General features: G+C 40.8%; 3 protein-coding genes across 6 annotated transcripts in view; 2 read left to right on the top strand and 1 right to left on the bottom strand.

Moving 5' to 3' along the window:
* The window catches only part of skila (SKI-like proto-oncogene a), a 35526-nt gene extending 29881 nt beyond the window's left edge, over positions 1–5645 (top strand). For both annotated transcript variants that reach the window (XM_041949119.1, XM_041949118.1), the window contains exon 8: positions 1147–5645. In XM_041949119.1, the coding sequence (XP_041805053.1) occupies positions 1147–1407 (261 nt within the window). In that variant the 3' untranslated portion in view covers positions 1408–5645. The remainder of the gene's footprint in view (positions 1–1146) is intronic.
* Positions 5646–7444: 1799 nt separating this feature from the next.
* On the bottom strand, positions 7445–12138 carry gpr160 (G protein-coupled receptor 160). 3 transcript variants are annotated; one of them, XM_041949545.1, is made up of 3 exons: positions 11711–11759; positions 8569–8858; positions 8277–8386 (listed from the first exon to the last, which is right to left on the bottom strand). In XM_041949545.1, the coding sequence occupies exons 1-3, from the start codon at positions 11726–11728 to the stop codon at positions 8362–8364; spliced, it is 333 nt and encodes a 110-aa protein (XP_041805479.1). In that variant the 5' UTR covers positions 11729–11759; the 3' UTR covers positions 8277–8361. The 3 variants fall into 3 exon arrangements, with proteins under 3 accessions (XP_041805478.1, XP_041805476.1, XP_041805479.1); XM_041949544.1 differs by lacking the exon at positions 11711–11759 and adding an exon at positions 12071–12138 and having other exon boundaries at positions 7445–8858; XM_041949542.1 differs by having other exon boundaries at positions 7445–8858.
* A 1075-nt stretch (positions 12139–13213) lies between these two features.
* nadkb (NAD kinase b) lies at positions 13214–23722 on the top strand. Its single transcript, XM_041949418.1, has 12 exons — positions 13214–13406; positions 14475–14768; positions 14879–14962; positions 15561–15690; positions 16915–17023; positions 17227–17312; positions 18016–18118; positions 18330–18502; positions 20947–21046; positions 21196–21353; positions 22451–22533; positions 22624–23722. The coding sequence occupies exons 2-12, from the start codon at positions 14476–14478 to the stop codon at positions 22781–22783; spliced, it is 1479 nt and encodes a 492-aa protein (XP_041805352.1). The 5' UTR covers positions 13214–13406; position 14475; the 3' UTR covers positions 22784–23722.
* Positions 23723–24447: the final 725 nt, after the last annotated feature.

Genomic DNA, 24447 nt, shown 5'->3' with positions numbered 1-24447 from the left:
CATATGAATCTTTGTCCTTGGTAATTTCTTTGAATTGCAGGTCAGCACTCAGCAAATACCAGCAGTATGCTTGGACCAGTGGGTGTTGAATAAATGTTAGAAATATTTTCAGCTCTGATTTTCCCATCAGATAACGGTGAAGAACTCTTGAGATCGCATAGTCGTCACCCACGTATTTCCTCTAAGGCTAGTGGAGAGGGTTTTCTGACATCCGCAGATGTGGTGCTGTTCTGTGACAGAGTTTCGCAACTAAATCATTTTGTATCCATGTATGTCCTATGTGAATCACTATGCTGTGAAAAGCACACATAAACGCACAGTCTCAGAGCCTTTGTTTAGGTTTCCACTGGACTTAATCTTGAAATAGGTTCTGTTTTGTTGGCCTCAGCTCAGGGCTGCAGTATCCCCCTCCTGTCTGTTGTTGAACTCCAGCTCCTCCTGCCCCCCACCCCACTCCCCTTGGCATCAAACTCAGGATGTCTGCCAGCTAGGAAAGGGGGTGTGCATATGTTTGCGTGGTTGTGAGATTAGTGCTGGCCTGAAACTAGGCACGGTGTGAAGTCATTTATCACTTTTCAAAGTCAGAGTAAAAACATAGCAGTGAATCTGTCAGTCACAGGTGTCTGTTTGACTGACAGCACACTGGCCATGACAGTAGGCTGTAGTAAACAAGGTAAAGTCAGAGTCTGGCTGAGCATCAAAATGTGACCACTGATGGCTGACAGATCAACAAACAATGAGGGTTAGGGTTTCTCCAAACAGGTTTTGTCTGCAGTCACAACACCAATTGATAGCCTAGGTGCTATACTTTGCTGCATTATGATTATAGCCTACCAGCTAAATGCTTTTCAGCTGTGTGTACGCTTTTGGTTTGTGTACATGTTTTCCTGTTTTTTATGAGTTTCTCATAGGAACAGAAGCCTTTTTCAGAGGAAAAAATCTCTGAAAATCTTAATGGAGTTTTGTATTGTGCAAAGCTGAATCTTTCCTAGTCATCACAGAATCGTTTAATACATCTAGAACTACACACCATGACTTGTGACAGACTGTTGTTAAATGTGATAATGTGTTGGACTAAACGCCTTCTAATTTGCTGTAGGCACAAGTTGACCTCATGTCTGTCTCTTTCTTGCTGTGTCCACTCAGTTGTCGGAGCTGCGTCAGAGGCTGGAGCAGGCGGAGGCGGACCGGCAGGAGCTACAGGAGGAGCTGCGCAGGGAGCGGGAGGCACGGGAAAAGCTGGAGCGCACAATCACCCAGCTCAAGCAGCAGATGGCCCAGTCTGGCACGGTGGGAGGCAGCCCCTCTCCTCCTCCTACTCCTTCTACCGGACCCCCTAACGCCCACTCCCCACCCTCCTCCTCCTCTTCCTCTTTCTCAGAGGCCCCAGCGGCTGGCCAGAAGTAACTGCCACCCCTCCAGGCACCTCCCTCCCTCATTCCTCTCCCAATCACCCGCCAACTTTACAGACACAAACACATCAGCCTGAAGCAGAAAGGAGCTTCACATCTCCTCGGGCTGTTTTTTTTAAGTTTGCATCTTGCCCTTCCCTTTTATTTCAACGTAGGACTGACTTTTGTTTTTGTAATTTAACATCACTTAAAAGAAAGATTTTTCGTTGTGTTTTTTTTTTATTACTTGTTCTTTTGCTCCCCTCTCCTCTCTTTAAGCAGTATTTAAAGATTTTTTTTGGGCATGTATGTTTTGATTTAATTTATGATTTTTACTGAACAAGCAGCTGCTTCACAGACAGGAGTTCGGTCCCGTTTAGACCAACTCAACCCATCACTATTTTGTTTTCTCCCCCATGGTTGTCACCCTCCTCTTCCAACCCTCCTCGCTCTCTCTGGATTCTGGAGCTAATTACTTGGAGACGTCACTTCATGCTACTACCTGGCACAGCAACTGGTGCCCACGGACACAATATGGCGCCTGGTTGCGTGCCCCTTCTCCGTTTTTCTGTACGTATAGCCCCAGCTCTCAAGTACCAGCGACTGCAGGAAACTGCATGGACATTTCAATTGTTTTTTCTTGCTCCTTATCAAAAAGACACAGAAAAAAAGTGTATTAACGTGTTAAAAACATCAAATCTATATGGAGGAGAAAGACCTTTGCTATACAAAAAAAGACGGATGTCGTAAAACCTCATGAAAATATGCCAATAGTGACCATGAACTTGAAATGAGTGTTTTGAGTGTGACCCCCACAAGGTAGCTAGCTAGAAAACCGTCTGGCCTGGACCCCAGCTGCTCCTTACACAGACTAGTTTACCCTCTTCACTCTGCTGGGCAGCACCTGGACTCTCCTGTCTTAGACCAAACAGTCTGTCGGTTGATCCACCAGCTGCCCTGTGTCTCTCTGACCCCCCACCCCACCCCTTCACATGAGGCCTCACACCTTCCTCCGCTGTATGATAGCACCATAGCCCTCTGCTGGAAAACTCCTCAACGCTTGTTTTTCACCCACTTTGGGCTAGACAGGAAACTCTGTGCTGTTTTCAGGCTTGGCATGAAGAAGCTCACGAGCAGTGTTATGCACTTAACGCGCTCTCCTCCCCCAGTATCCCCTGGGAAAGGAATGTGTCTGGACACGGGGGCCGGTTGAGCTGGTGTAGCTTTTCTAAGAAAGAAGAAAGGCAGAGTGTCACATTTGTGCTAGCTGCACAGTGGTACCATAATACATACGACATCCTTGCATGCCCGCACACACTCAAGTGTGTCAGCGCAGTCCAGGCTTTCAGGCAGAACAATGGTCCAGCGTTCCCAGCAGATGATCAAAGCACCAGTCTGTCCCTGTTTTCTGGGCTTCTTTTTTGTATAATTTGACTTCATTGTTTGCAGACAGTTTTATCCCCACCCTGTTTGTCAGAGCAGCATCTAAGAATGTGGGTCGCAGGTGAAAGCAGTTAGTCTAGGGTGGTTTGGGCCTCTGGTCCGGCCCCTGCTTCACGTTATTCTGCCTGGCTGAACAAACAGCACCGGGCAGGAAGAGGAAGAGAGGGGAGGCGAGGATTGAGGGGAGCGCTTGGGGGACTGGTGCGCTCTTCCCCGCGGCAGGCTGGGTGGCCCAGACGCCGGAGGTACTGAGGGAACCCTTTTTGTTTTGTGCCGTCAGAATGGGGGCAGCTGTTGTTGCGTGGGGGCCTCTGCCCACCCTCGGGTGAGACTGTACAGGATCCCCCATCTCTCAACTCTCTCCCTCCTCTCCCACAATACGGCCGCCACTCACTCACACATACCCGTCCATCCATCTCCAGTGTCAGATCAGCTGGGGGTGTGCAGTGTTTGTAGATGCCCAGGAGAGCGAGCAGACGTTCAGCCAGAGGAAGAGAGGACTTTTATTGTGTCAGTTGCCAGGCAAAAGCGCTTTTTATTGCCACTAAGGAGATCCCTGTAAGCGAGTGTGAGTGTGTGTAAATAATTGTTTAAAAACAGAAGGGGATCGGCCTCAGCTAAACTCTGAGCTTTTTTTATGCATCTGCTATAAATGCAAATTGATAGACATTCCACTGTGCTCCATCCTGTTGAATGCAGATTTTCTTACACAGCTTCCCTTTACAATAACAGACCTTAAAGACCGGGCAGAGTACAGTTATGGTTTGTTGATAGTCATAAATGCAGGTGCAGGTGAAAGCCAGTAAAATCAAACCCATGCTGCAAATGTACACTCTACTGTTGTTCCATTTAAACCTTTATTGAAATTATGAAAGAAAATATTTAACGTATTAACTAAAGATTTATATTCACTTTGTAAATACAGTAGTCATTAATATATTAACTGTTCTTATATGAAAAATCTTCAAAAGGTTATATAAATTGGACCAGAACTAAGGCGTCAGATGTTTTTTGCTTTCTTTTTTTAAGAAGTGATCTTTGCAGATATCAGAACTTGACTTTAGTCGAGTTGATGTGGGGGATTGAAACGCATGGTTTACTGAGACATGATGCAGGACAAAGGCAAAATAGGAAAATGATACTTTCTTACACACTTTCCCCCTTTCTGAACTGATGCATTTGTTTTTTTGTGGATTTCATCTTGACGAACTGTTTAACGTGTGATGTAATGAGCTTTTCCCAGTTAAACCCCCTCCCCTGAGCTAAATTGAAAACAAAACATTTGTTAAAGAAATGCATTTTGGAAAAAAAGAAAACAAAAAATGTTTGTTTTTTTGTTTTTGTTTTTGTTTTTTTTTGCATGTTTTGCTACCCCCTATGTTTTGTGTCACTGGGCCACTCTATCAGTCTGTTCATTGTTAAAAAAAAAAAAAAAAGATCTTTTCCCTCTGCGTAACGCACAAACTTTTGAGACGGCTCATATGCATGAACATTAAACATGTGCAAGTTTTATATCATTATTGGTTTAGAGGTTGGCTAAATATAAAATCAGTTTATGAACATAAAATGCATAAAATGTAGCCTAATTTGATTTGGAAATTGTGTGTGTGTGTGTGTGTGTGTGTGTGTGTGTGTGTGTGTGTGTGTGTGTGTGTGTGTGTGTGTGTGTGTGTGTGTGTGTGTGTCTTAGCCTCCCATGTCTGACTGAAGCACAGCAGCTTTGAAAAGGGAAAGAAAAACTCGCTCATTTAGCTCTGGATGTTTAGTTATGTTTTCTGATTCTGATCATATAATCCTTATCTGGATGTGTTAACATCACTCAAAAGATAATCAGTATTAGTTTTTATTGATATAATTGCCTCTTTAACAGAACAAAAAAAAACTTTGAATAAATCATATTAGCAGATAACTTATCACTTTCTGTGTAATTTGCATTTTATACACAAGGGGGTGTTGTTTAGCTAATTGTACACCATAATGAAAAAAGGACTAAATGTAAACGAAAGGGGAGAAGAACAACACGGTGTGCTGGGCCTTTTTGCATTTTGCAGTGTTATGACATGGATGTGCTTTGTGCAGAATTTTTACAGGTGTAAAGTTTGCGCAACCGATGAACACAATGTGAAAGGCGCAAAGTTTTACAATGCAAACACATTTGAATCTAGGATTTACATACCCATTGCCTCCTGGCTATGTGAAGAAAACTAGTAAACAAGTCCAGGGTGACCTTTGAACAGTTGGAGGTGGTATGCCTGGTAGTTGGGCAAATAACTTTGAGCAAGTAATTATTCTATGTCCTTGTGGGAGAAGTAGGAAATAGGGCTGTATTGGTGATTGATCACACAGATCACTAGTTACTAAGAAAAGGTACACCACATTTTAATTTATACACATCCTGTTATAAATGAAAAAAATATTCATGGCTTTGCTAAAAAGAACCCTTTCCCCCCTCAGTGCTGTTCTGAAACATGAAACACAGTGTCTGTGTATGACCATTGCATACTACGTTGCCAATACTACAGTGTGATGAGACTTTTGTTCTTGCATGAATCGAGACACTGTTCTCCTACCTCATGTTGTGATATAAAAAGATGTTTTTTAAGCAGAAGACACTGCATCTCTAACTGTTTATCATTGATATTTACTAGTAAATTACATACCTGTAAATGCTTTTAGCTAATACCTCAGTTGTATCTAGTGTTTGTTTTTTTTCTGTTTTTGCCCTTCCCTGATTTCAGATCTTGTAAATATACCCTGTATAGACAATGAACTTGGATCAAATTCAAGTAAAGTTCTGTAGTGTCAAACTGGTGTTGTCTTTTGTCATTCTTATGGGCTATTTTATTTTGTCCACATAACTTATTCATTGGCTCAAGGTTCATACATTTGCACAAGATTCTCATTGACAGTCATGGAAGCTGCTGATGTCAACAGCATGAATATTAACTTTAGGAGAGAAAGCAGCAGCTGCATAGTGTGGTACAGTTCATAAAGGTGATGAAAAAGCCAAACACACACTGAGGCCAGTGATATGCACACTCTCTAAAGGGAGAAGGGTAAAAATCCCCAAAAATGGCCAGAGCCAGAGCATGCCATTTATAAATATTACACTTAAATTATGTGTGGAGCTGAAGCAATATGTATTGATCGATTTAGTCGATCAACAGAAAATTGATCTGCAACGTTTTTGATAATCAGTTACTCGTTTCAAGAATTTTTTATGGAAAATGTGAAGATTTCTTGTTAGTTTTATGGCACCGTAGAGTGAATATTGTTGGAAAAAGATGAAAAACTACTCAATCAGTTAAATATTGGGCAGATTAATCAGTGATCATTGGCAAGTACATATTCTGATGTTTTCCTGGCTAAATGTGTAACATGTAGAGACACTTTCATTAACCCTCCCCAGTTGTTAAATCTGGCCTGCGAGTTATTATTTTTCACATTTTGATTTTCTTTTTGAAAGTAATCGTGTAATTTTCCTTGCAAATGCTGCAAAATCGGAGCAAAAAAATGGTGCGATTTTCTTATTTCACATTTTACATTTAGGTAGTGTAGGCTGCAACAAACTGCACAGCTTGCTAGTATAAACACAAATAGTTCGGGACGTTTACGTGGAGCACCGACTGTTTCAAGAGAAGTGGACTGTTCGTTTCGTGCAGTTTCCTGTCTCGTCTATATAGAAACAGCTGCCATTTCCCAGGAATATAATCTTTAACGGTACTCCTCTGCTAAACATGCACATCAGCCTCTCCTTGACGAGAACAACATGGCCTAGCTTTACCTGGCCCAGGTAGTTTGAAAGCCGGCATTCGTCATTAGCTTGACAGAGGGGACGGGGCGGGTGCTGAAGAACCTTTAAAATTATATAGGCTACATAAAAGTCCAAATATTGGAGATTTTATCAGAAACACAAGTCTAGTCATGTAGCAACGCTGTTGGGGAGTATTTAATTTTGCTGTGTACCGCAGTACTATGAGCTAAATGCTAACGCTAGCTTGCTAACAAGCTCACAGTGACGATGCTAACTTGCTGATGTTTAGCGTGTACACTGTTTTCCCGAGACTAAACTATCCTGTGTTTTTCCCCCAAGCCTCCTCAGTAAATTACCTGTAATTACCTCCGCCCCTTGAATGTAATGCTATCACATGAGAGGCTCAAACTGGAGCAAAATGTTAACCATGTTCCCTATTTTAGTGTAGCATGTAGCATGCTAACATTTGCTAATTAGCGTAAAGGAGATCTGGGGCTAAAAGGAATGGTTTTAGTTGGTCATGTTAGAGATTAGTTAGGTATTTGCTCGTTTCTGGACAAATTAAAAAATATACATTTAAGGGAAAGGTATTTGCCAAAATATAATTTAAACTGTCCATTTATGTTTGAATTAGTTGTATTTAATCACAGTCAAATTAGCCAAAGGGATTTACTAATGAAGTGCTTTCTTGAAAAATGTTCTTGAAGAAATTTATGTTACTTCACTTGTGGCTGTCAGTACCACCGTTCTGATATGACTACATTGTACATTTTGTTTGCGGGCCTTACCATACAGTCATGGTCTTAATTAAATCAACAATAATTGTAAATCTGAAAAAATGTAACATGATGCATTTATTTGCTGTTGATTCATTTCACACATGGTTGCGACAAATAAAAAGTGGGATCATCTGTAAGGTTCATCATATTGGACCAAGAATGTCTGTAACGCATTTTGTGCCTATGTAGCTTGTAAATTAGGTATTTCACTGTGTAAGTAAAAACTTTGACCTGCTGGTGGCGCTAAATGAAAAGTCAGGGGACCACCAAAGTCATTAGGATTCATTCTCCACGAATCACAAATTAATCCGATAGTTGTTGATTTCAGTCTGGGCCAAAGCCATGGGCTGACAGATGCACATTGCTGTTCATGAAGTTATGTAACATGAAGTTTGGCTAAAGAAGCTCCACTGTCCTCTAGAAATACAAATTATTTTCTTCCTTTGAGACGTTAAGGTCTGAGCAGCTTATTCCACTTCTTCTAACAAGAGTCCTGTGTGTATTTGCTTGGTACAGTCATGTTCTGTCCTCTGCAGCCAAGCTAAATTTAAATCTCCATTCACAGAAGCTGTCCGCAGGAACTGTTGCCAAGCCCGGTGCTATCTGCGAGGCTGGACAGACTACACATAAAACAACTGATATCAGAAGGCTGTTGAGGAAGCAGAGCCAGGCAGCGTTCAGACCCAGGTATGCAGGTATTCCCACAGGTAGCAGGAAGAGCACGGCCAGAAAAACCAGGAGTAGGGCCCATGTGCTCAGAAATGTATGCACGGCTTGGTGAACAATACTTCTTCTGGTGTGAGGTCTACTTTGGCCTGTAATTTGGTCATTCAGAGGAGGATTTTTTAATAATCCTACGCTGCACCTAGCATGCAGCATTGCACAGCCCAGAGTCAGGATGAGCAACATGGCAACCTGCAGGATCTGAGAGGTGTGGAAGACCCAGCACTGGTGAATCTGGCTGTGAGGCACATCCTCCAAGACAGGAATGAAGTCAGACAGCAGGAAGACGTAGGCAGCTGTGAGGTACCACAGGAAGGCAGTCACAATGAAGCACAAATACCATCTGGCCCTGGCAGTGGTGGGCTGCAACCTCTGAGTGACAGTGCATAAATGGTCCAAACCAGCTAGGACTACAACAGGCCACTGCAGGCCATTATAGACTTGTCCAAGGATTTGAACCAGTAAACATACATGGTACCTTGTCATCTGCATGCCCAGGAGGAAGATATATCCATCAGCGTGGATGTGAAGGGTGGCGACAAAGAGGGTCAGGGTTGTGTCGACAACAGCAAGGGAAAAACTGAAAACTCCCAGGAAACTTTTGCAGATGTGGTTGCTCTGGAGAAACACAAGGGTCCAGTTGAGCAGACATTTTCCTCCCAGACTGAGAAGGATGGAGGAGACAGGGATGTTCATGGTGTGCAGTCTAGGAGAGCTTTTAACTGGAAGTGCACCCCGGTACGGTGAGCCAATTTGGAGACTCTGCTGCTGCAGGAGGGAAACACAGCATTTTTAAAAAATAGCATTCTTAAAAAGTAGCAACTTAATTTCACATTTCTGTAACACTTAAATATTCACGATTAAATAGCAATAATCAAACTTAAAGTTTTTCTGTTGACTTTGGGGCAGCAGAAACGAGTTGTGAAAACAGCATTGACATTTAATCACATTTTAAGTTGATATGGTGAACAGTTGCTTATTGACACATCCAGTAGTTGGGAAGCAACATTAGCATTCATTTGGAGTCGTGTTTCTGGCTAACTGATGAGTGAAAGTTCAATATTCACTCTCCTTTTAGCTCTATTTTTGATCTCTACCAAAGGGAAATATCTCTTTAGTCGATAAATGCTCATCTCTGTAAACCAGCTAGTCGCTAACTGTGTCCCGTCTACTGTTTGGTGCTGAGCAGGTATGTTGTACTCTCGGCCATTAGAACTTTTTTGCTGAATAAAGCTCCCTAATGGGGCTGAAAATGACTCAATGAGTGATGAAAGTGAACCAAAACAGTAAAGTTCTGAGCTGTAAAGTTATAACAATAAGCTGGCCGATGCTAAAATACTCAGTAGGACTCAGTGCACAGCTGGGTGATGAAATCTTCTGATGAAATCTGGGTTTCTCATTCTGAGTGACTCTTTTCACATGCAGGTGGATCTATTGTTAAAATGACAAAGTTGATTACAGCCACTTTAAAGTTCAGACAAAAACATTCTTATTCATGATCTGTGAACACTCATCAGGATCGTTTGACTGTGGTTTGATCAGACTTGACTGGCAGTGCCAGCAACATAAGCAAACTGTTGTCAGATTTTGATTCTGATGTTGCTAAACTCTGATTAGTGCACAGAGATATCCACAAATGGGCTCTACTCACTTCAAACAAATGCGAAGCGCTCAGAAAGACACAAAACAATCAACCAATACTGTTATAACAAAAAAATTGTGTTCATGTAGGGCCACATCGCTCCATAGTAAGACACTGATTGAGACTGAGAAATAGATTACTTCTACGATTAGTCTAAACCGAACTCATTTCATCACTTCCAGTTTTCTTAAGCTCAAACTCTGTGGAAATACAGACAAAAGTTAAAGTGGCAGTGACCTAGAATTAACACAAAAGACATTTTTTTCTACTGCTCAAGCCTTATTTAAACATGTACTGTAACCAGATGGGATATGTTGCTGTAGAATGATGTGATAGCTATGCTGGTGCTTGAATTTAGAATAAATGGCCAGCAGTGTGATCAGCAAAGCACCATTTCACCTCCTCCTCCATGCTTCATGGTGGGAACCACACATGCAAATACCATACGTTCACCTTCTCTGCATCTCACAGAGACACTGGTTGGAATCACAAAATTTGAAATTTGGACTCATCAGACCAAAGTACAGATTCTCTTCTTGTCTCGTCTCCCTCAGGAGTGGTTTCTTTGCAACACTCCAACCATGAAAGCCTGATTCACACCATTTCCTCCGAACAGTAGATGTTGAGATGTGTCTGCTACTTGAACTTCGTGAAGCATTTATGTGAGCTGTAATCTGCAGCACTGTTAATTGGCAATTTCTGAGGCTGGTAACGTTAATGAACTTCTCTGCAGCAGAAGTAACCCTTGGTCTTTCTCTTTTTCTCCTCTCTCACCATAATGGGATTACTACATTAGTTGAATAGGTCTATGTACTGTATACTAACACAACCTCTGCAACACAACTGATTAAGAAAGCAATAAATTCCACTAATTAACTTTGACAAGGCACACCTGTTAATTAACAACCATTCCAGGTGACTACCTCGTGATGCTTGTTAAGATAACACAAATAGTGTGCAAAACTGTCATGAAAGCAAACAGTGGTTACTTTGAAGAATCTAAAATATACTTAGCATAGTTTAACACCTTCTTACTGCATAATTCCATGTATCACTTCATAGCTTTGATGTCTTCAGTCGTAATGTACAATGTAGAAAATGCTAAAACTAAAGAAAAAACATTGAATTAGAAGGTGTGTACAAACTTTCTACTGCACGTAAGAAGTTGTGTTCAAGCCTGACTTGTTAATAGTTTGCTGGGCACTTTTACAACTTCATGACACACTGAATTACCAATTAAACTATAGCTACTGGATGGGTGTTATATCAGACTGCATTAGTGTTAGCAACAGCTCTGGTTTTAGTTATTTTTTCTCTTAATTCTTGATTGATGCTACAAGTGTATTCAACCTGTGCTGCTTTTTTGTGATCAATATATATCACAGTTAACAGCAAGCAGGAAGAGCAGGGCTTAATTTGAAGTTGACATTGACTGAATATTAACACCGGGAAACCAAGTCACATTTTGGTAGGTCTGTATTTGTACAGTACTTTTCTAGTTTTACTGACCCCTCAAAGCACTTAACAACATGAGCCAGTCAGACTCACACACATTCATACACAGGTGGTGGGGTGTCTCCTGCTGATCACAAGCAATAATCATTCACACATAAAGACCCCAATGGTACAACATCAGCAGCAATGTGGGGTTCAGTATATGACCCAGGGATACTTCAACATGTAGACTTTAGGGGCCAGCAATCAAACTACTCCCCCTTTGATGAGTGGACGACTGCTCTGCCTCCTGATCCACAGCCGCCCTACTAAAGATTAAAAGTGCCATTATCAGAGAGAGAACTGAGCAATAAATACTTTGCATTTATGAATTCAAAATATTTCAGTGCTACAAACAAGCATTTTCTAAAGTCAGCTTTACATTCTAGATTTCTCTCAGTTTGACATTTGACTTTTCCAAGGCAACAGTCTCACATATTTAAAACAAATGCATGCAACACATAGTTACCTTTGGATTTATTACCTGTGCAAATGCAGTCATCTGTTGTTAAATGTATGTACGTCTGTCTCTCTTTGGTCTTTTAAGGCTATGCTGGTACAGTGCAGCTGTACTATGAAAGAGTCTTTGTTTAGAAGGCGTGGTTGGAAGAGAGGAAACCGGTAAGGCAAAATGTGTCTATCAGCCCTGAACAAGGAAGTTCAAAAACCATTTCAGCTGTACTTGAAAGTAATGCTGTATCCATGGATACACGCGGTTGTGTTTAAACAGCCAAGCAAGGCACAAAGTACACAGTTTCATTTTGTGTAAGACTTCTTATGTAGGCCAATAGGACAGCAGATATTCCCCACAACTTTACAGCAGCAAAGAGCATGGAAGCATTACCTGTAATGTGAGCCTTGCAAATGAGGTGTGATTTCAGGGTACAACTATGAAGAGAGGACCAATTCAGCGTGGTAGACTGATTTCCTGAAGATTGCTTGTTTGCACACGTTTCAAGTCTCAAGACAAACAGAGCAGAGCCTCTTATGTGATTGGCTGTTTGGTCTGAACCATGAGCTAACCACTGCCCTGAAACAGGGCTTTCGTAATAATGAGCTCAGTTTAAAAAAATCATTGCATTCATTTGTGGTTATTTTATAGATTTTGTCTTTATTATGTTGTTGATTTGATAATGTCTTATTTATTTTGTAATTTAAAACACTTTGCGTCCAACAATAGTGAAGTAGAAGTACAAAGCAAACCATTTTAGGTAACTTGAAGTACAGAACTTGAGTAAATGTAAAATTGTGTTTTTCGCATTGTGGTTTACTTTTTCTCATGTCATCAAAAGATTTTTGTGCTTCGTCTACCTCTGATCTCATCTGTTTACTTGGTTAAACTCGATGGATATATCGCAATAATTATAATAAAAGCTATTAAAACTAAATTGATTCATTAAGATGATGATTATACTGTATATGCAAGAGTAATAGGATACCTTCTACTAAAAGCGTGCACCAGAACAATTTTTAAGTAATTATACATTTGTCCGTCCTGTGTTAATACAGACATATGACACATAATATAAAACAGTACAATGCATTATAGTATACTATAGTTCATAATGATACAGGATATAGATAACATAAGGTGACATGTCATGTAATAGAACAATGTATAGTACAGCAACATACAATATTTATGTAGTATTGACAATAGTCTTACTCCCAGTTGTATTGTTATTGTTGCTTGTTGTTATGCTGAAAAAACAAAAGAAATAATTGAAAAAGAAAATCATAGCAGACTTTTTATTAGGTCTATTTCTTAAGTGATTATAGGCAAACGCCGTTTTCTAATTAAAAACCGGAAAAAGCTGTATAGTCCGGTTATTTCACTGTGCTGATTAACGCTACGCTGTGTTGTTGTGATTCTTTACCACCAAACATGGCGCTGTTCTGCTCACTGAGCGCCCGTCCTGCGCAGCGGTAGCTCACAGTGACGCTCCTGAACCGATCCGCAGGAACGTCACTTCCTTCACCAGACAAACATTGTTCTGTAATATTCAGCTTTATGGAGTTTGACGGCAATGTCAGTTTTTAATTGACGTTTTGGTAGCATTTAAAAACAGTCGAGTGTTGAGGAGCTAGTAGCGTTATGAACATGTTTGCTCCTTTCTGACACAGGAAGGCTTCATTTTGTTCAGAGGTTCACGCCGGTTAGCTAGCTAGCTAACTGCTAGGTAATGTCAACACACCAACGGTTTTCCAAAGCTGTGACTGAGTCGTCTCTCACAGTTACTCGGTCGTTTTTGTGTCAGTTAACGCTAGCTGTTGATACGACTTATGTGTTATATAATGACGGCTGTCTCACTAATGCTGGGTCCAAGGTCACTTAATACAGGGAAGAAATTTCACCCTCATTCTGCTGTGAATACAGTGTTAAAACGAAAGTTCCAGACATTGGCTTAATATAGGCCAAGTTGCTGGTTTACCGTATTTCCCACCATATTTCATCAGTTTGACAACGTTACTTCAATTCAATTGTTCATTTCTAGTAGTTTGTGTTTACAGAAAGTCAGTATAGTGTGGTTGCTGAAGGACTGAAACTAACGAGTTTATTGATTAATACATCGATTTTGCTAGGTCAAACATTTACTCTCTTAAACCCAGACGTTTAGTAAAGTCTTATTATTTTGCTTATTTAGATTGGAAAAATGCTGTGTTTAGTCATTTCTTGATTTACCCATAAATAAACAATGAATCCCTTCAGCACTCATTTGTGGCTCATGCTGAGTAGTTGCACCGCTGTGATAAAATATTAGTCATGAATAACACTTAAAGTAGTTAAAGGTTTGGTTGTCATAAGTGCACAAATGCAACTGATAGTTATATTCATTGTCAGATAATCTTCTGATTGGTTACCTCATCTAACTTATTCATAATGTTTCCTACAAAATTTCCGAAACTAGTAAAAGTAAATCTGTGCTTGTGTGGTCTGATCAAACTGTTCCATCAAAATCTGATCAAAATCCACAAATATTCAATTCATAATGATAGAGCACATAGAAAAGCAATAAATCCAAACTGAAACTGGAGATATTATTCATTAATGAAACGATTAATAGATTACCTTAATATGTACATATATGTGTAATCGTTGGCACTTAATTATCTGGCAATTTAACTAATTGTTTCAGCTCTACTGAAGTATTCTCAGTTATTCATAGAATCATCTCATACATCATCTCATCCTTTCTTCAAATTGTCAAAATATCCTTAACAGATGTTTTTGTGTTGCCTCCATGTAGAATGGAGAATTCAGAGACCAGTCCATCATTGGGGCCCCTGGCAGTGCCAGACAGAGGCATGGCGCGACCCTCAGCCCCCTCTGGTCAGCTGTCAGAGTCAGCCAGGCCCTCCAAGCACAGGGAGCACCCGTCCAAGTCACCAAGGAGACGGCGAAAGGGGACGAGGTCGCAGCAACGTGGGGTTGGTCATGAACAGCTGCTGTGGGAGATTGAGCGGCGGAGGTTGCCAGGCCAACACGAGCACTTGGAGCCCTCTGGCTCGGCGAGCGACACAGCGGAAAGCTCTCCTAAGAGGTTTGCACTGCAGGTTGCCAGCTGGTCTGCCATGCCACTGGCACAACTCTGTTGCCCCGGACATTCAGTGACAATGTCTTGACTTGTCCTCCTCTTTTTTCTCCTCACAGGAGAGCCCACTTTCTACATGGACCTTATCCAGCCACTCACTTCGGACCCAAAGCCTGTATTCTTCCAAACCCAACTTCAGTCATGTAAGCATGAGGGTGCTGAATGAATCGAACTTTGCGTGTACAAACTGTTTGTTGGGAGTATTGACACAGAAGAACTTGTGTAACCTTGTGAGATAAGATAAAATGAGAATGCTATGATTGGATGTTACATGAAATGGGATGGCTAAAAGAACAGTCTACAGATGCTTATTGCCAGCTGGCCTCCCTTTCCTTGGACTTGATCTGAGAACACACACGTATGAAATTATCTGCACAATGCCTGTCATCCGCCATGCAAAGGAGGAGAGAGACAAACGGTAAAAAGCTGAGAGAGTTTTTTATATTTTGATATTTGGAATTTGGACCTCAACCTACAGTCGTTACATCAAAGTTAATGAATAATTAACGGTCAATGAGTGTCTGCAACTGTTGATACGATATAGATCTATCTACACTTTAGCCAGAAGATGAGGTAAGACAGTGTGGATACTGTGGTGGCATCTGCCTTTATTTGGAACAAACTGAACTTTGTATGTGGTCCGTTTCTGTGTTTTTACCATATGTGTGTAAAAAATGTGTATTTGTGTATAAGTATTTCTGTGTTTGTTTGCTCACTAGTGTGTTTGTTTCTGTGTCCCAGGCACATCCAGGACCCAGCCAGCCAGCGGCTCACCTGGAATAAACCTCCTGTCAACGTGCTTGTCATCAGGAAGATCAGAGATGAGAGCCTCGTCGAGCCTTTCAAAGAGCTCTGCAGGTTTCTAGTGGAGGTACTGGATCACAGGATTTCATATGTGATGTGTTTGCTGTCATGTTTTGTGAGATGAATGTTTTAGGTTAGTAATGTGATTGAGGAGGCAGACTTTGGTATCTGAAGCAATACAGAAAACTGATTCTGATTCATTCTGATTTTATTGCACATTAATCATTTGCATTTTCTGCTGAACAACAGACCCAATCCACAAAATTAGGCAAAAACTCAGGTCATGTAATTTAATTAATCATATTATCAGGAATTATTGTACTACTCAAAGTACTGACAAAAATGTGATAAGAATAAATAGTTCTAGGCCATATTGTCCCTCAGCGTTTTCCATAAAATACATATTAAATTGTCGTCTCTGTGGTATTAAAAAGCTTTAAAAACGTTTTAAATTTATCTTTAACACTGCAGAACTTGCAAAAATTCTGGGTTTGTGTTGAGATAAACTTGAATTTGACATTGAAATAACTGTAAAATCATCGCGGGCTGCAACTGCACTCTTGATATTGTTTAAATGCCTTAAACTCAGTGCAGTGAAATATCATCTGTATCAACACCGTCACTACCTCCACCTGCAGCACTCAAAGCTACTCCACCTGCTGCTCTGTTCTTGTCTCAGATCTGAGAATTTTTTCTGTGATGAGCAAATCATGGCAAAGTTGCTCAAGATTGTACAGATCTAAAATCTGCATTTTGTGTTTTTCAGTTTTTAGTCTACTATATGTATTAAAATATATGAGAGTGATACGAGGTCACAGTTTTGTGATTAATTGTATTTAGTGGGGCCGCTCTTTTGTTTGAATCATGAGTTTGCATCGTCAGTTTTATTGATTTCACTTACAGTTTTGTCCTTGGCTGCTAGTAAACTAAAGCCATGTTCCTGCTGAGAAATACTGTAGAAAAATGTGCCAAAGAACAGAGTGTGCATGGAAGCTGTTGTGGTACAGAAGCTCAACAAGTCTAACGAAAAAGAATCCAGGAAATAAAGCAGACATGTAGCTGAAAGTTACAGTCTGGTCTCATGCAGCGAGGACGCCTTTCAGTCATATGTTTCCAAAACAAGCTTCGCTTTGTGTAACAAGAACCCATGTATTTGAATTCCATACAAACACTGTCACATTAAACTAAACACGTGTTTGGCATGCGCTCAAATTATTGTAGAAAGAGTGCATTTGGGAGATGTCTGTGTTTGTTTTGGCTGTTGTCACTAAAGCATGTCTTTGTGTATCAGGAAAAGCAGATGATGGTGTACGTGGAGCGCAGGGTAGCAGACGATGCCACGCTGTCAAAGGATGAGGCATTCGGCTCCATCCGCAATCAGCTGTGCACCTTCAGAGAGGGTGAGACTCTAGTGTGTCCCACCAGCTGCTGGAGAGAGAAAATTGTTGTCAAGAACCATTCCTTTAGCTCTTTGCTGTAATTTTTGAGTAGTTTTCTCAATAATCTTCAAAGAGTCACTTTTGGTTCTTATATTCATGCATGAAAACATGTTTTAAAATGAAAACAAAAAATTAAATGTAGCAGTATTTTTGTCTTCCTGCAGGTTTTGATGATATCTCCGACTGCATAGACCTGATCATCTGTCTGGGTGGAGATGGGACTCTGCTTTATGCCTCCTCTCTCTTCCAGGTAATCACACTTTTATTGATCACCACAATCAAGCTGAAGTCAGATGTCTTAAATGTTTTATAGTACATTAAGTAACTTTAACAGCTAGATTGTATTATGTATTCCTTTAAATCAAATCAAAAATCATTTTTTACATTTATTTTATTTATTTATTCTAATCTTACCTGGGACTAATACTGTCAAATCTACACACCTGTGATGAACATATTTTTAAGTGATATTGTATTTTATCTTTATTTTACAATAGTTTCCTTCTCTAGATTGTCTTTCTTGCTTTTACCCATTTTCACAGTTTTTATCTAACCTTTTTGTGATCACTGACAAAAACATGGCGATGTGCATTTAAAATGATGAAAAAGATTTTTCAAGTCAGAAAATCCTGTGAAACGAATTCAAATATTTTCCCGTTTGAAGTTGCCACCTGATGTCATTCAGTCAGATTGCTGAACATCATTTGTAGATCAAAACAAACATTACACAAAAAGAAAAAGAAATGAGAGAAGAACATTTTTGTCTGTGATTCTAAAATCAGTCCCAGATTGTGTGAAGAGACTTGTATATAAGTATCCTAATGGTCTCATAATAAGTGCTCTCATGAATGAATCTCTTTGAGGTATATAAATATTGTAATACCACGGGTATACAGATTTTCTCAGCATTGTGTGTGTAGACAGATGCGACACACTGTTTTTTGTTTCTGTAGGGCAGTGTCCCTCCAGTTATGGCGTTTCACCTCGGTTCTCTGGGTTTCCTGACGCCCTTCAAATTTGAGTCATACAAGACCGAAGTGGCCAAAGTGTTTGAAGGTAGGCTGGAGCCTTAAAGGACATATTGGTCGAATGCTAACTGTTGTAGTTGTGTTTTAAATGTAAACACTCACATTCTCTCCTGGAAAGGTCAGACTTGGAAATAAATCATGTTCACTTCTTTCTGTTGCTACAATAAGTAGATAATGTGTATGTGAATGCCACCTTTGTTGTAGTATGTTTACTCTTATGTCTGTATGTGGGTTTTCAGGAAATGCAGCCATCACTCTGCGCAGTCGTCTGAAGGTGAAGGTGGTGAAGGACATGCTTCAGAGAGCAGGTCAGCAGGCGTACAGCCGAGAGACGCAGCAGCAGGAACACAACGGACTCCTTTCTCATGGACACACCAACAGTGAGGCCGGCAAGGTCACACTGCAGCTACAGGTGAGGACGACAAAGGACACAAGTGTCCATCTGGGCATATAGGACCTTAGCTAAGATGATGGACCGTTTATGTACATCAGATGAGCTTCTGGTGTCTTTTCTTGGTCTTGTATATTAGTTGAGAGAACCCAAGTGCCTCTTGAGCTAAAAAATACACCGAGCAGGGTAAAGATGCGGGTTGTAGCCCCTTTTCACTGCAGGAACTTTCACAAGGCCCCTGGAACTATTTCAGGAACATAGGAACCTTACCTGCTTTTCAACCAGAGGACTCTACTTACTGATTGCCCAGAAACTATTGGCATGTAGTTTGTGGTGCTGAACGTCACTGATTGGTCAAACACCAAACACTCGACTGCTACAACATGTGTACAGCTTTATTAACACAAAAAGGAAATACTGGGTGAGAGTCAATATTATAACAAGAGCCAGACATTTGTAATGAAGTGTATTGATCTTAAAATCAAAGCTCTGTTTCAGCTTCTCGACTAGTGTGAAAAGGAAGCAAGATAAGGACAGAGTGTATATGAGAGCACAAGCGAGTGAGAGAGAGGCAGCAACAAAGAAGTGAACAAAGAGACAGATCGACAGCAACAAATGGTAATTTTCTGCTTGTTTCATTGCAGTTACGCACTAAAAAGAGATAAATGACGTAAAGTCAGTCAGCAGATTGTCTGCTTTGGAGACAGACACTCTGTGCACATTCGTTTGAATTCATTCGTTAGATCCACACAAACAGTCGCACAACAGTCAGTACAAACAGGATGATTGTTGTTTCCTCGTGAGAAAGTACCATCATCTTTTTATCAGTTATTGAGTTAATATGCCTAATCTTCATGGTGCTTCATATGCAGTGGAAATGCAAACAGGAGGACTCATTGTTCCTAATTCAGTTCTTGAGTTTAGTTCCTCTGGTTCCGTAGTTCTTGAAATATTTGGTTGAAAAGGGCTCATGCAGTTACATTTTATCTTCTTTGTTAATTCCTGATCAAACCCCAACATGATGCTATAAGCCCGTGAGGATGATGGAGGGATGTGCATGCGTGTGCATGCATGTGTGTGTGGGTGTGCAAGTGTGTGCGCGTATGACTGCAGCAGCGAGACATGTTGTTTAGTTACACAGTGTGTCAGACTGAGAGCGTCAGAGCTCATTAAATATCCATTCAGCATGGACTGTTGACGCCACAATCTCCATGGCAACTGGCTCTAAAGAACTTCACAACATCCGACTTTCTCTCCCAGCAGTTTTATTATGACTGTCACCATGGAAACGGAGCTCACTCACTGAGCTGTGCACATGTACGAACGAACGCACAAACACACCCAGGATGATAAGAAAACAAGGGACACTGACGCTGCGGCGTTTTTGGTTTGTTTTTGTTTTTCAAGGTTTTTTCTTTTCCTCATCGATAAAAGACCGTGATGGACTGTTGTGGTCTCTCTGAACCTGAGTTTGACCTGGCATTACATCACGTCTGCAGCATGTTTGCTCTGTGCTCGGCTGACGTCAGTACATCTGCCAGACATCAGTGCTCTGCGCTGCAGTACTCTGTGTGACTGACTGAAGTGTGGAACATGATTTGTATGCTGCTTGTCTGCACACCAGCATTTTTCTCTGCGGGTAGTTTCATGTTGTGGGATTGTAATGCACTGTAACCTGGCGTATGCTGCTGCCTGATTTATTGCTTTTATTGAGTGCATCATAAAATTTTGTTTCACACTTACTGCCTGTATATAAGAATTACAAACGTTTTGAAGACTGCCATATTGTGCCCAACACTGTGGCTATATAGAGCTTTTCCTCATTATAGAGCAAGGGCAGTCCGGTTATTTAGCCTTTATCACCTCTGCCAAACTTCTATCTATCTTCTTAATATCTTACTCAACAGATATTAATGAAATTTTGGTGCACATTTTGCCCGTAATGTCTTTTTGTTGTGGATAGAGCCACCATGTGGGCATTTGTAAAGAGTCTTCCATTGGGCACAGTCTTAACAATACTTTACCCATTCCTCCATGAACAGATGTTTTACTATATGTAAATTTTCAGCATACCTTCTATACTTTTCATCCAGTCATATTTGGCTAAAAGCATATTTGACTGTGTTGTTTGTTTTTGTCTGTTTAATATGCCATCACATTTTCCTGTTGGTGGTGGCCAAATTCACATATATCGCACATGTAGTATGTATATGCACATTAACACATTAAAACATTTATGGCATTTGGCCTATAGATGGCACTACAGTAACATGATTAGTTTAAATGGTCATGTGTCTGATTTTGCTTGTACAAAGCCTAAATAATCCCAAACATGATTCTGTGTCACTATTTTAATACAGATTCAGATTAAAACCCGGGAAGATTGTGCAGCTGTGGTGGAGTTACGTGCTCTCTGAGTGCCTTGTCATCTTAAGTTTGGTGCGTGTGTCCGTGCTTGTTTACAGGTGTTGAATGAGGTGGTGGTGGACCGAGGCCCCTCCTCCTACCTGTCCAATGTGGACTTGTACCTCGATGGGCGACTCATCACCTCAGTGCAGGGAGACGGTAAGGGCAGTCATACACTCAACTTGTTGACTTTCTTCTCAAACTGAAACGACAGGTAAGGACAGGGAGAACTATGTACAAGGGAAGCAGCAGTAATAAACTCATATGATAAATGTGGTTATGTTCCTCCCCCTCTCTCTGTCCTCCAGGTGTGATTGTGTCCACGCCTACAGGAAGCACAGCGTATGCAGCCGCAGCCGGAGCCTCCATGATCCACCCCAACGTGCCCGCCATCATGGTCACCCCCATCTGCCCACACTCGCTCTCCTTCAGGCCCATCGTGGTCCCTGCTGGGGTGGAGCTCATGGTAGGAATGATGTGGAGGAGGCTGGACTGAGCTCGGTGCAGACATACTGTTCACAGATGGTGTCTTAGTAAGGCACTGGGCCATTATGAGCTGTCAGGACAGCTTTAGTGGCAAAGTTTCTGTACTCTGCTGCAAGGATGAACATTTTTCCGAATGATATTCACACAGCACATGAATCATGTTATTTTCAAACCCATCGAACCATATAGTGCCCTTTATAGAGTTTCTCCATTCATTTACTCTGATTTTCCTTGTTTATGTAGACTAGGTTCTGTATTTTTTAAATTATCCTACTGCACTGGACAACAACCTCATACAGGCCTTGACATTCATAGTTGTGGTATGAAGATTCCACTAGTCCCTGTTAATGTTTGACTGCCCCACAGCACTATGTGTGTTTATTGTTTTCAGGTACAGTAGTGTTCAAGGCCATTCTGTACCTGAGCTGAGGACCAACAAGTAACCGTACCAAGGCACATGCATTTTTTATGTTACATGTTTGCCCAGCCACTATTTAGCCATGCTGGCTACATGGCTCTAGGGATGGCAGTGTCAGTCTCTCAGTCTGTCAGTCTAACAGTATCTCAACAGCTACTGGATGGATTGCCATGGATTTTCCCATGGTTCCCAGACGATGCATGCTAATGACTTTGGTGATCACCTGACTTTTCCTCCTGCACCACCATGAGGTTTTGTGTGAAATGTCTTGAGAACTATTGGGGTGGATTGCCATGAAATTTATTGCAGATATTCCTGTCACCCCTTAAGATAAATTCAAATCGCTTTGGTACACCCTTCATTTTTTCATCTAGCGCCATCATCAGGTCAAATTTTGTGTCTGATACTCTGGTTTATGACCAAGTACCTGCAAAACTGATGACATTTGGATCGGCCTCAGCTGTACTTTGTGTTTAGTGCCAATTGGCAAATGTAAGCATACTAACATGCTAAGTTAAGATGGTGAACATGATAAATATTACAGCTGCTAAACAACATCATGAGCGAATTAGCATGCTTATGTTAGCATTTAGCTCAAGCCTTGTTAATACTTCTGTAGCTTGGAATCTGACTGTCGGTCCTCTTCTCCCCCAAAACAGATCACCTTGTCCCCTGATGCCAGGAACACGGCCTGGGTGTCGTTTGATGGCAGGAAGAGACAGGAGATCCAACATGGAGACTGGTAAACTTCACCACCTGTCATGAGCAGCTGCCGTTTCATTTCTCTTTCCTCAATTTACGATGAATTTGCCTCCTGCTCTTCTCCCAACAGTATCAAGATTACTACATCATGTTACCCAGTGCCCTCCATCTGCTGCCATGACCTGGTGTATGACTGGTTCGAGAGCCTGGCTCAGTGTTTGCACTGGAACGTGCGGAAGAGGCAGGCGCGACTGGCGGATGTCTCGGACTCGTCAGACACAGAAAACTGAATCAGCGAGTGATTTTACTGGCCTGCGTAAAAAAGACATCAAGTGGAGGCTTTCCACAGCAGCTGAGTGAGTGAGTGAGGGGGTCAGAGTTGTTGTGGGACAAGCATGAGGTTACCCTGCAGACATTTTCATGACAGCAGCTCCAGACTGTGAGAGCGTGTGCGTCTACAGCCAAATTAGTGTTACATTAGTCGTCTGAATAGCATGTGCAATTAACATACTGTGTATACAGTATTTTATAAACTGAGATATACATGTTAGTAAGCATTACATTCCAGTACAAACACAATCTGTAATTTCATCTGTATCTTACAGGGAGAGAGCATGTTTATCACCTAAAAATGGGAAAAAACAAGTGCAGTTACTTAAATAATTACAGTATATTAATATTCTAAATGAATACTCAGTTTTGTTTTGTTTTTTTGCTTTTTTGGGGGGGACTTGGAGGTCTTTACCAATGTGATGATCAGTGTGTAAGCTCTAGGTGTTACTGTAAAAAACCTGGGAAGGATTATTGGTAGAAAACACAGATAAATTAAGAAAAAGGACTGTAAATGTGTATATACAGGATTCCAGGATAAATGTATTTAATGTGATGTGATATTTATATATTTTCATGATGGGAGCTTAAAAAGATTTAAAACTGAAATCCCATAACTGATTCAGCCATCTACATACAAATGTGCAACATATTTTCTGTACAAACACTGTCCAGCCGTCTTTCTCTACATTAACAGCAGCTGTAAAGGATTTCTTGATTCATTTTTAACTTTTTCGTTTGCTTTCATAACTTTTCTGCCTAAGTTAAATTTAGAAGTCACGTTGCATGTCGTAGAACAAAACAAAATAGAAGAGTGGGAGAAACTTCATGTCGCTTTCATGATCACTAAACTGTGAAATTGTAGCAGAGCTAAAATAAAGCTTTAACACTTGCTAGTTTTTTTTTAGTCTGGTCTTTGTGTGAACCCAAACTCTCTCAGTCATCTCATTTCGCAGGATGCCCTCAGATTGTTTAAGGCATCGCATTTTTTTCAAGGTCTTATTTGATGACATGAGAATATATTTAATTTTTTAAGCACTGACTTTTCAAAGATTATTCTTTTCTACTACTCCTATTTAAATCAGGAGTTTTTAAACATTTCAGGATTCTTTCAGGACTTCTGGACAACGTGGTGTTTGACTACAGATGAGTCTACAGCCTGAAGCTGACAGTCCAGAGACTGTATGACTGCAGGATGGAGCAGGTACACTGGTGACCTGCCTCTCACTAAATAGGAAAAAAGAAGTGAAGATGTAAGTGAAGTCTTTATTATTTAAAACGTTCCGGAGTGTGTTTATCAGGCATATAACACAGTTACCAGTTTATTAGGTACGCCTGGTTAAAACTACTGCAGTCTAATGTAACAGTCCTGCAGTAAATCCTCCGTTCATGTTTATGCTGAAACTGTTTTAAAGAGGTTGATTTAACTTTGTTTTACAGGATGCAGTTTGTGGTGCTAATATTAACCTGTCAGTATAACACAATATAATTAAATTTCGCCAAAAACTGCATCATCCAAAAGGGTCATTAAGCTGAAACAACACCTCAACACCCTTTCCACAAAAATGAACAAGATAATGTTCATAAACGGAGGATTTACTGCGTGCGCGTGCGCGTGTGTGTG

Source organism: Chelmon rostratus, chromosome 12 (genome assembly GCF_017976325.1).
Source record: "Chelmon rostratus isolate fCheRos1 chromosome 12, fCheRos1.pri, whole genome shotgun sequence".
Taxonomy (NCBI): Eukaryota; Metazoa; Chordata; class Actinopteri; order Chaetodontiformes; family Chaetodontidae; genus Chelmon; species Chelmon rostratus.
This window is presented reverse-complemented; position numbering and strand designations above follow the sequence as displayed.

Excerpts from the sequence above, each read along its gene's own strand:
- nadkb (XM_041949418.1), top strand. The coding sequence starts at position 14,476 with ATGGAGAATTCAGAGACCAGTCCATCATTGGGGCCCCTGGCAGTGCCA. Across the intron at positions 14,769-14,878 it reads GCGGAAAGCTCTCCTAAGAG|GAGAGCCCACTTTCTACATG; the intron begins GTTTGCACTGCA and ends TTCTCCTCACAG. Across the intron at positions 14,963-15,560 it reads CCAAACCCAACTTCAGTCAT|GCACATCCAGGACCCAGCCA; the intron begins GTAAGCATGAGG and ends TCTGTGTCCCAG.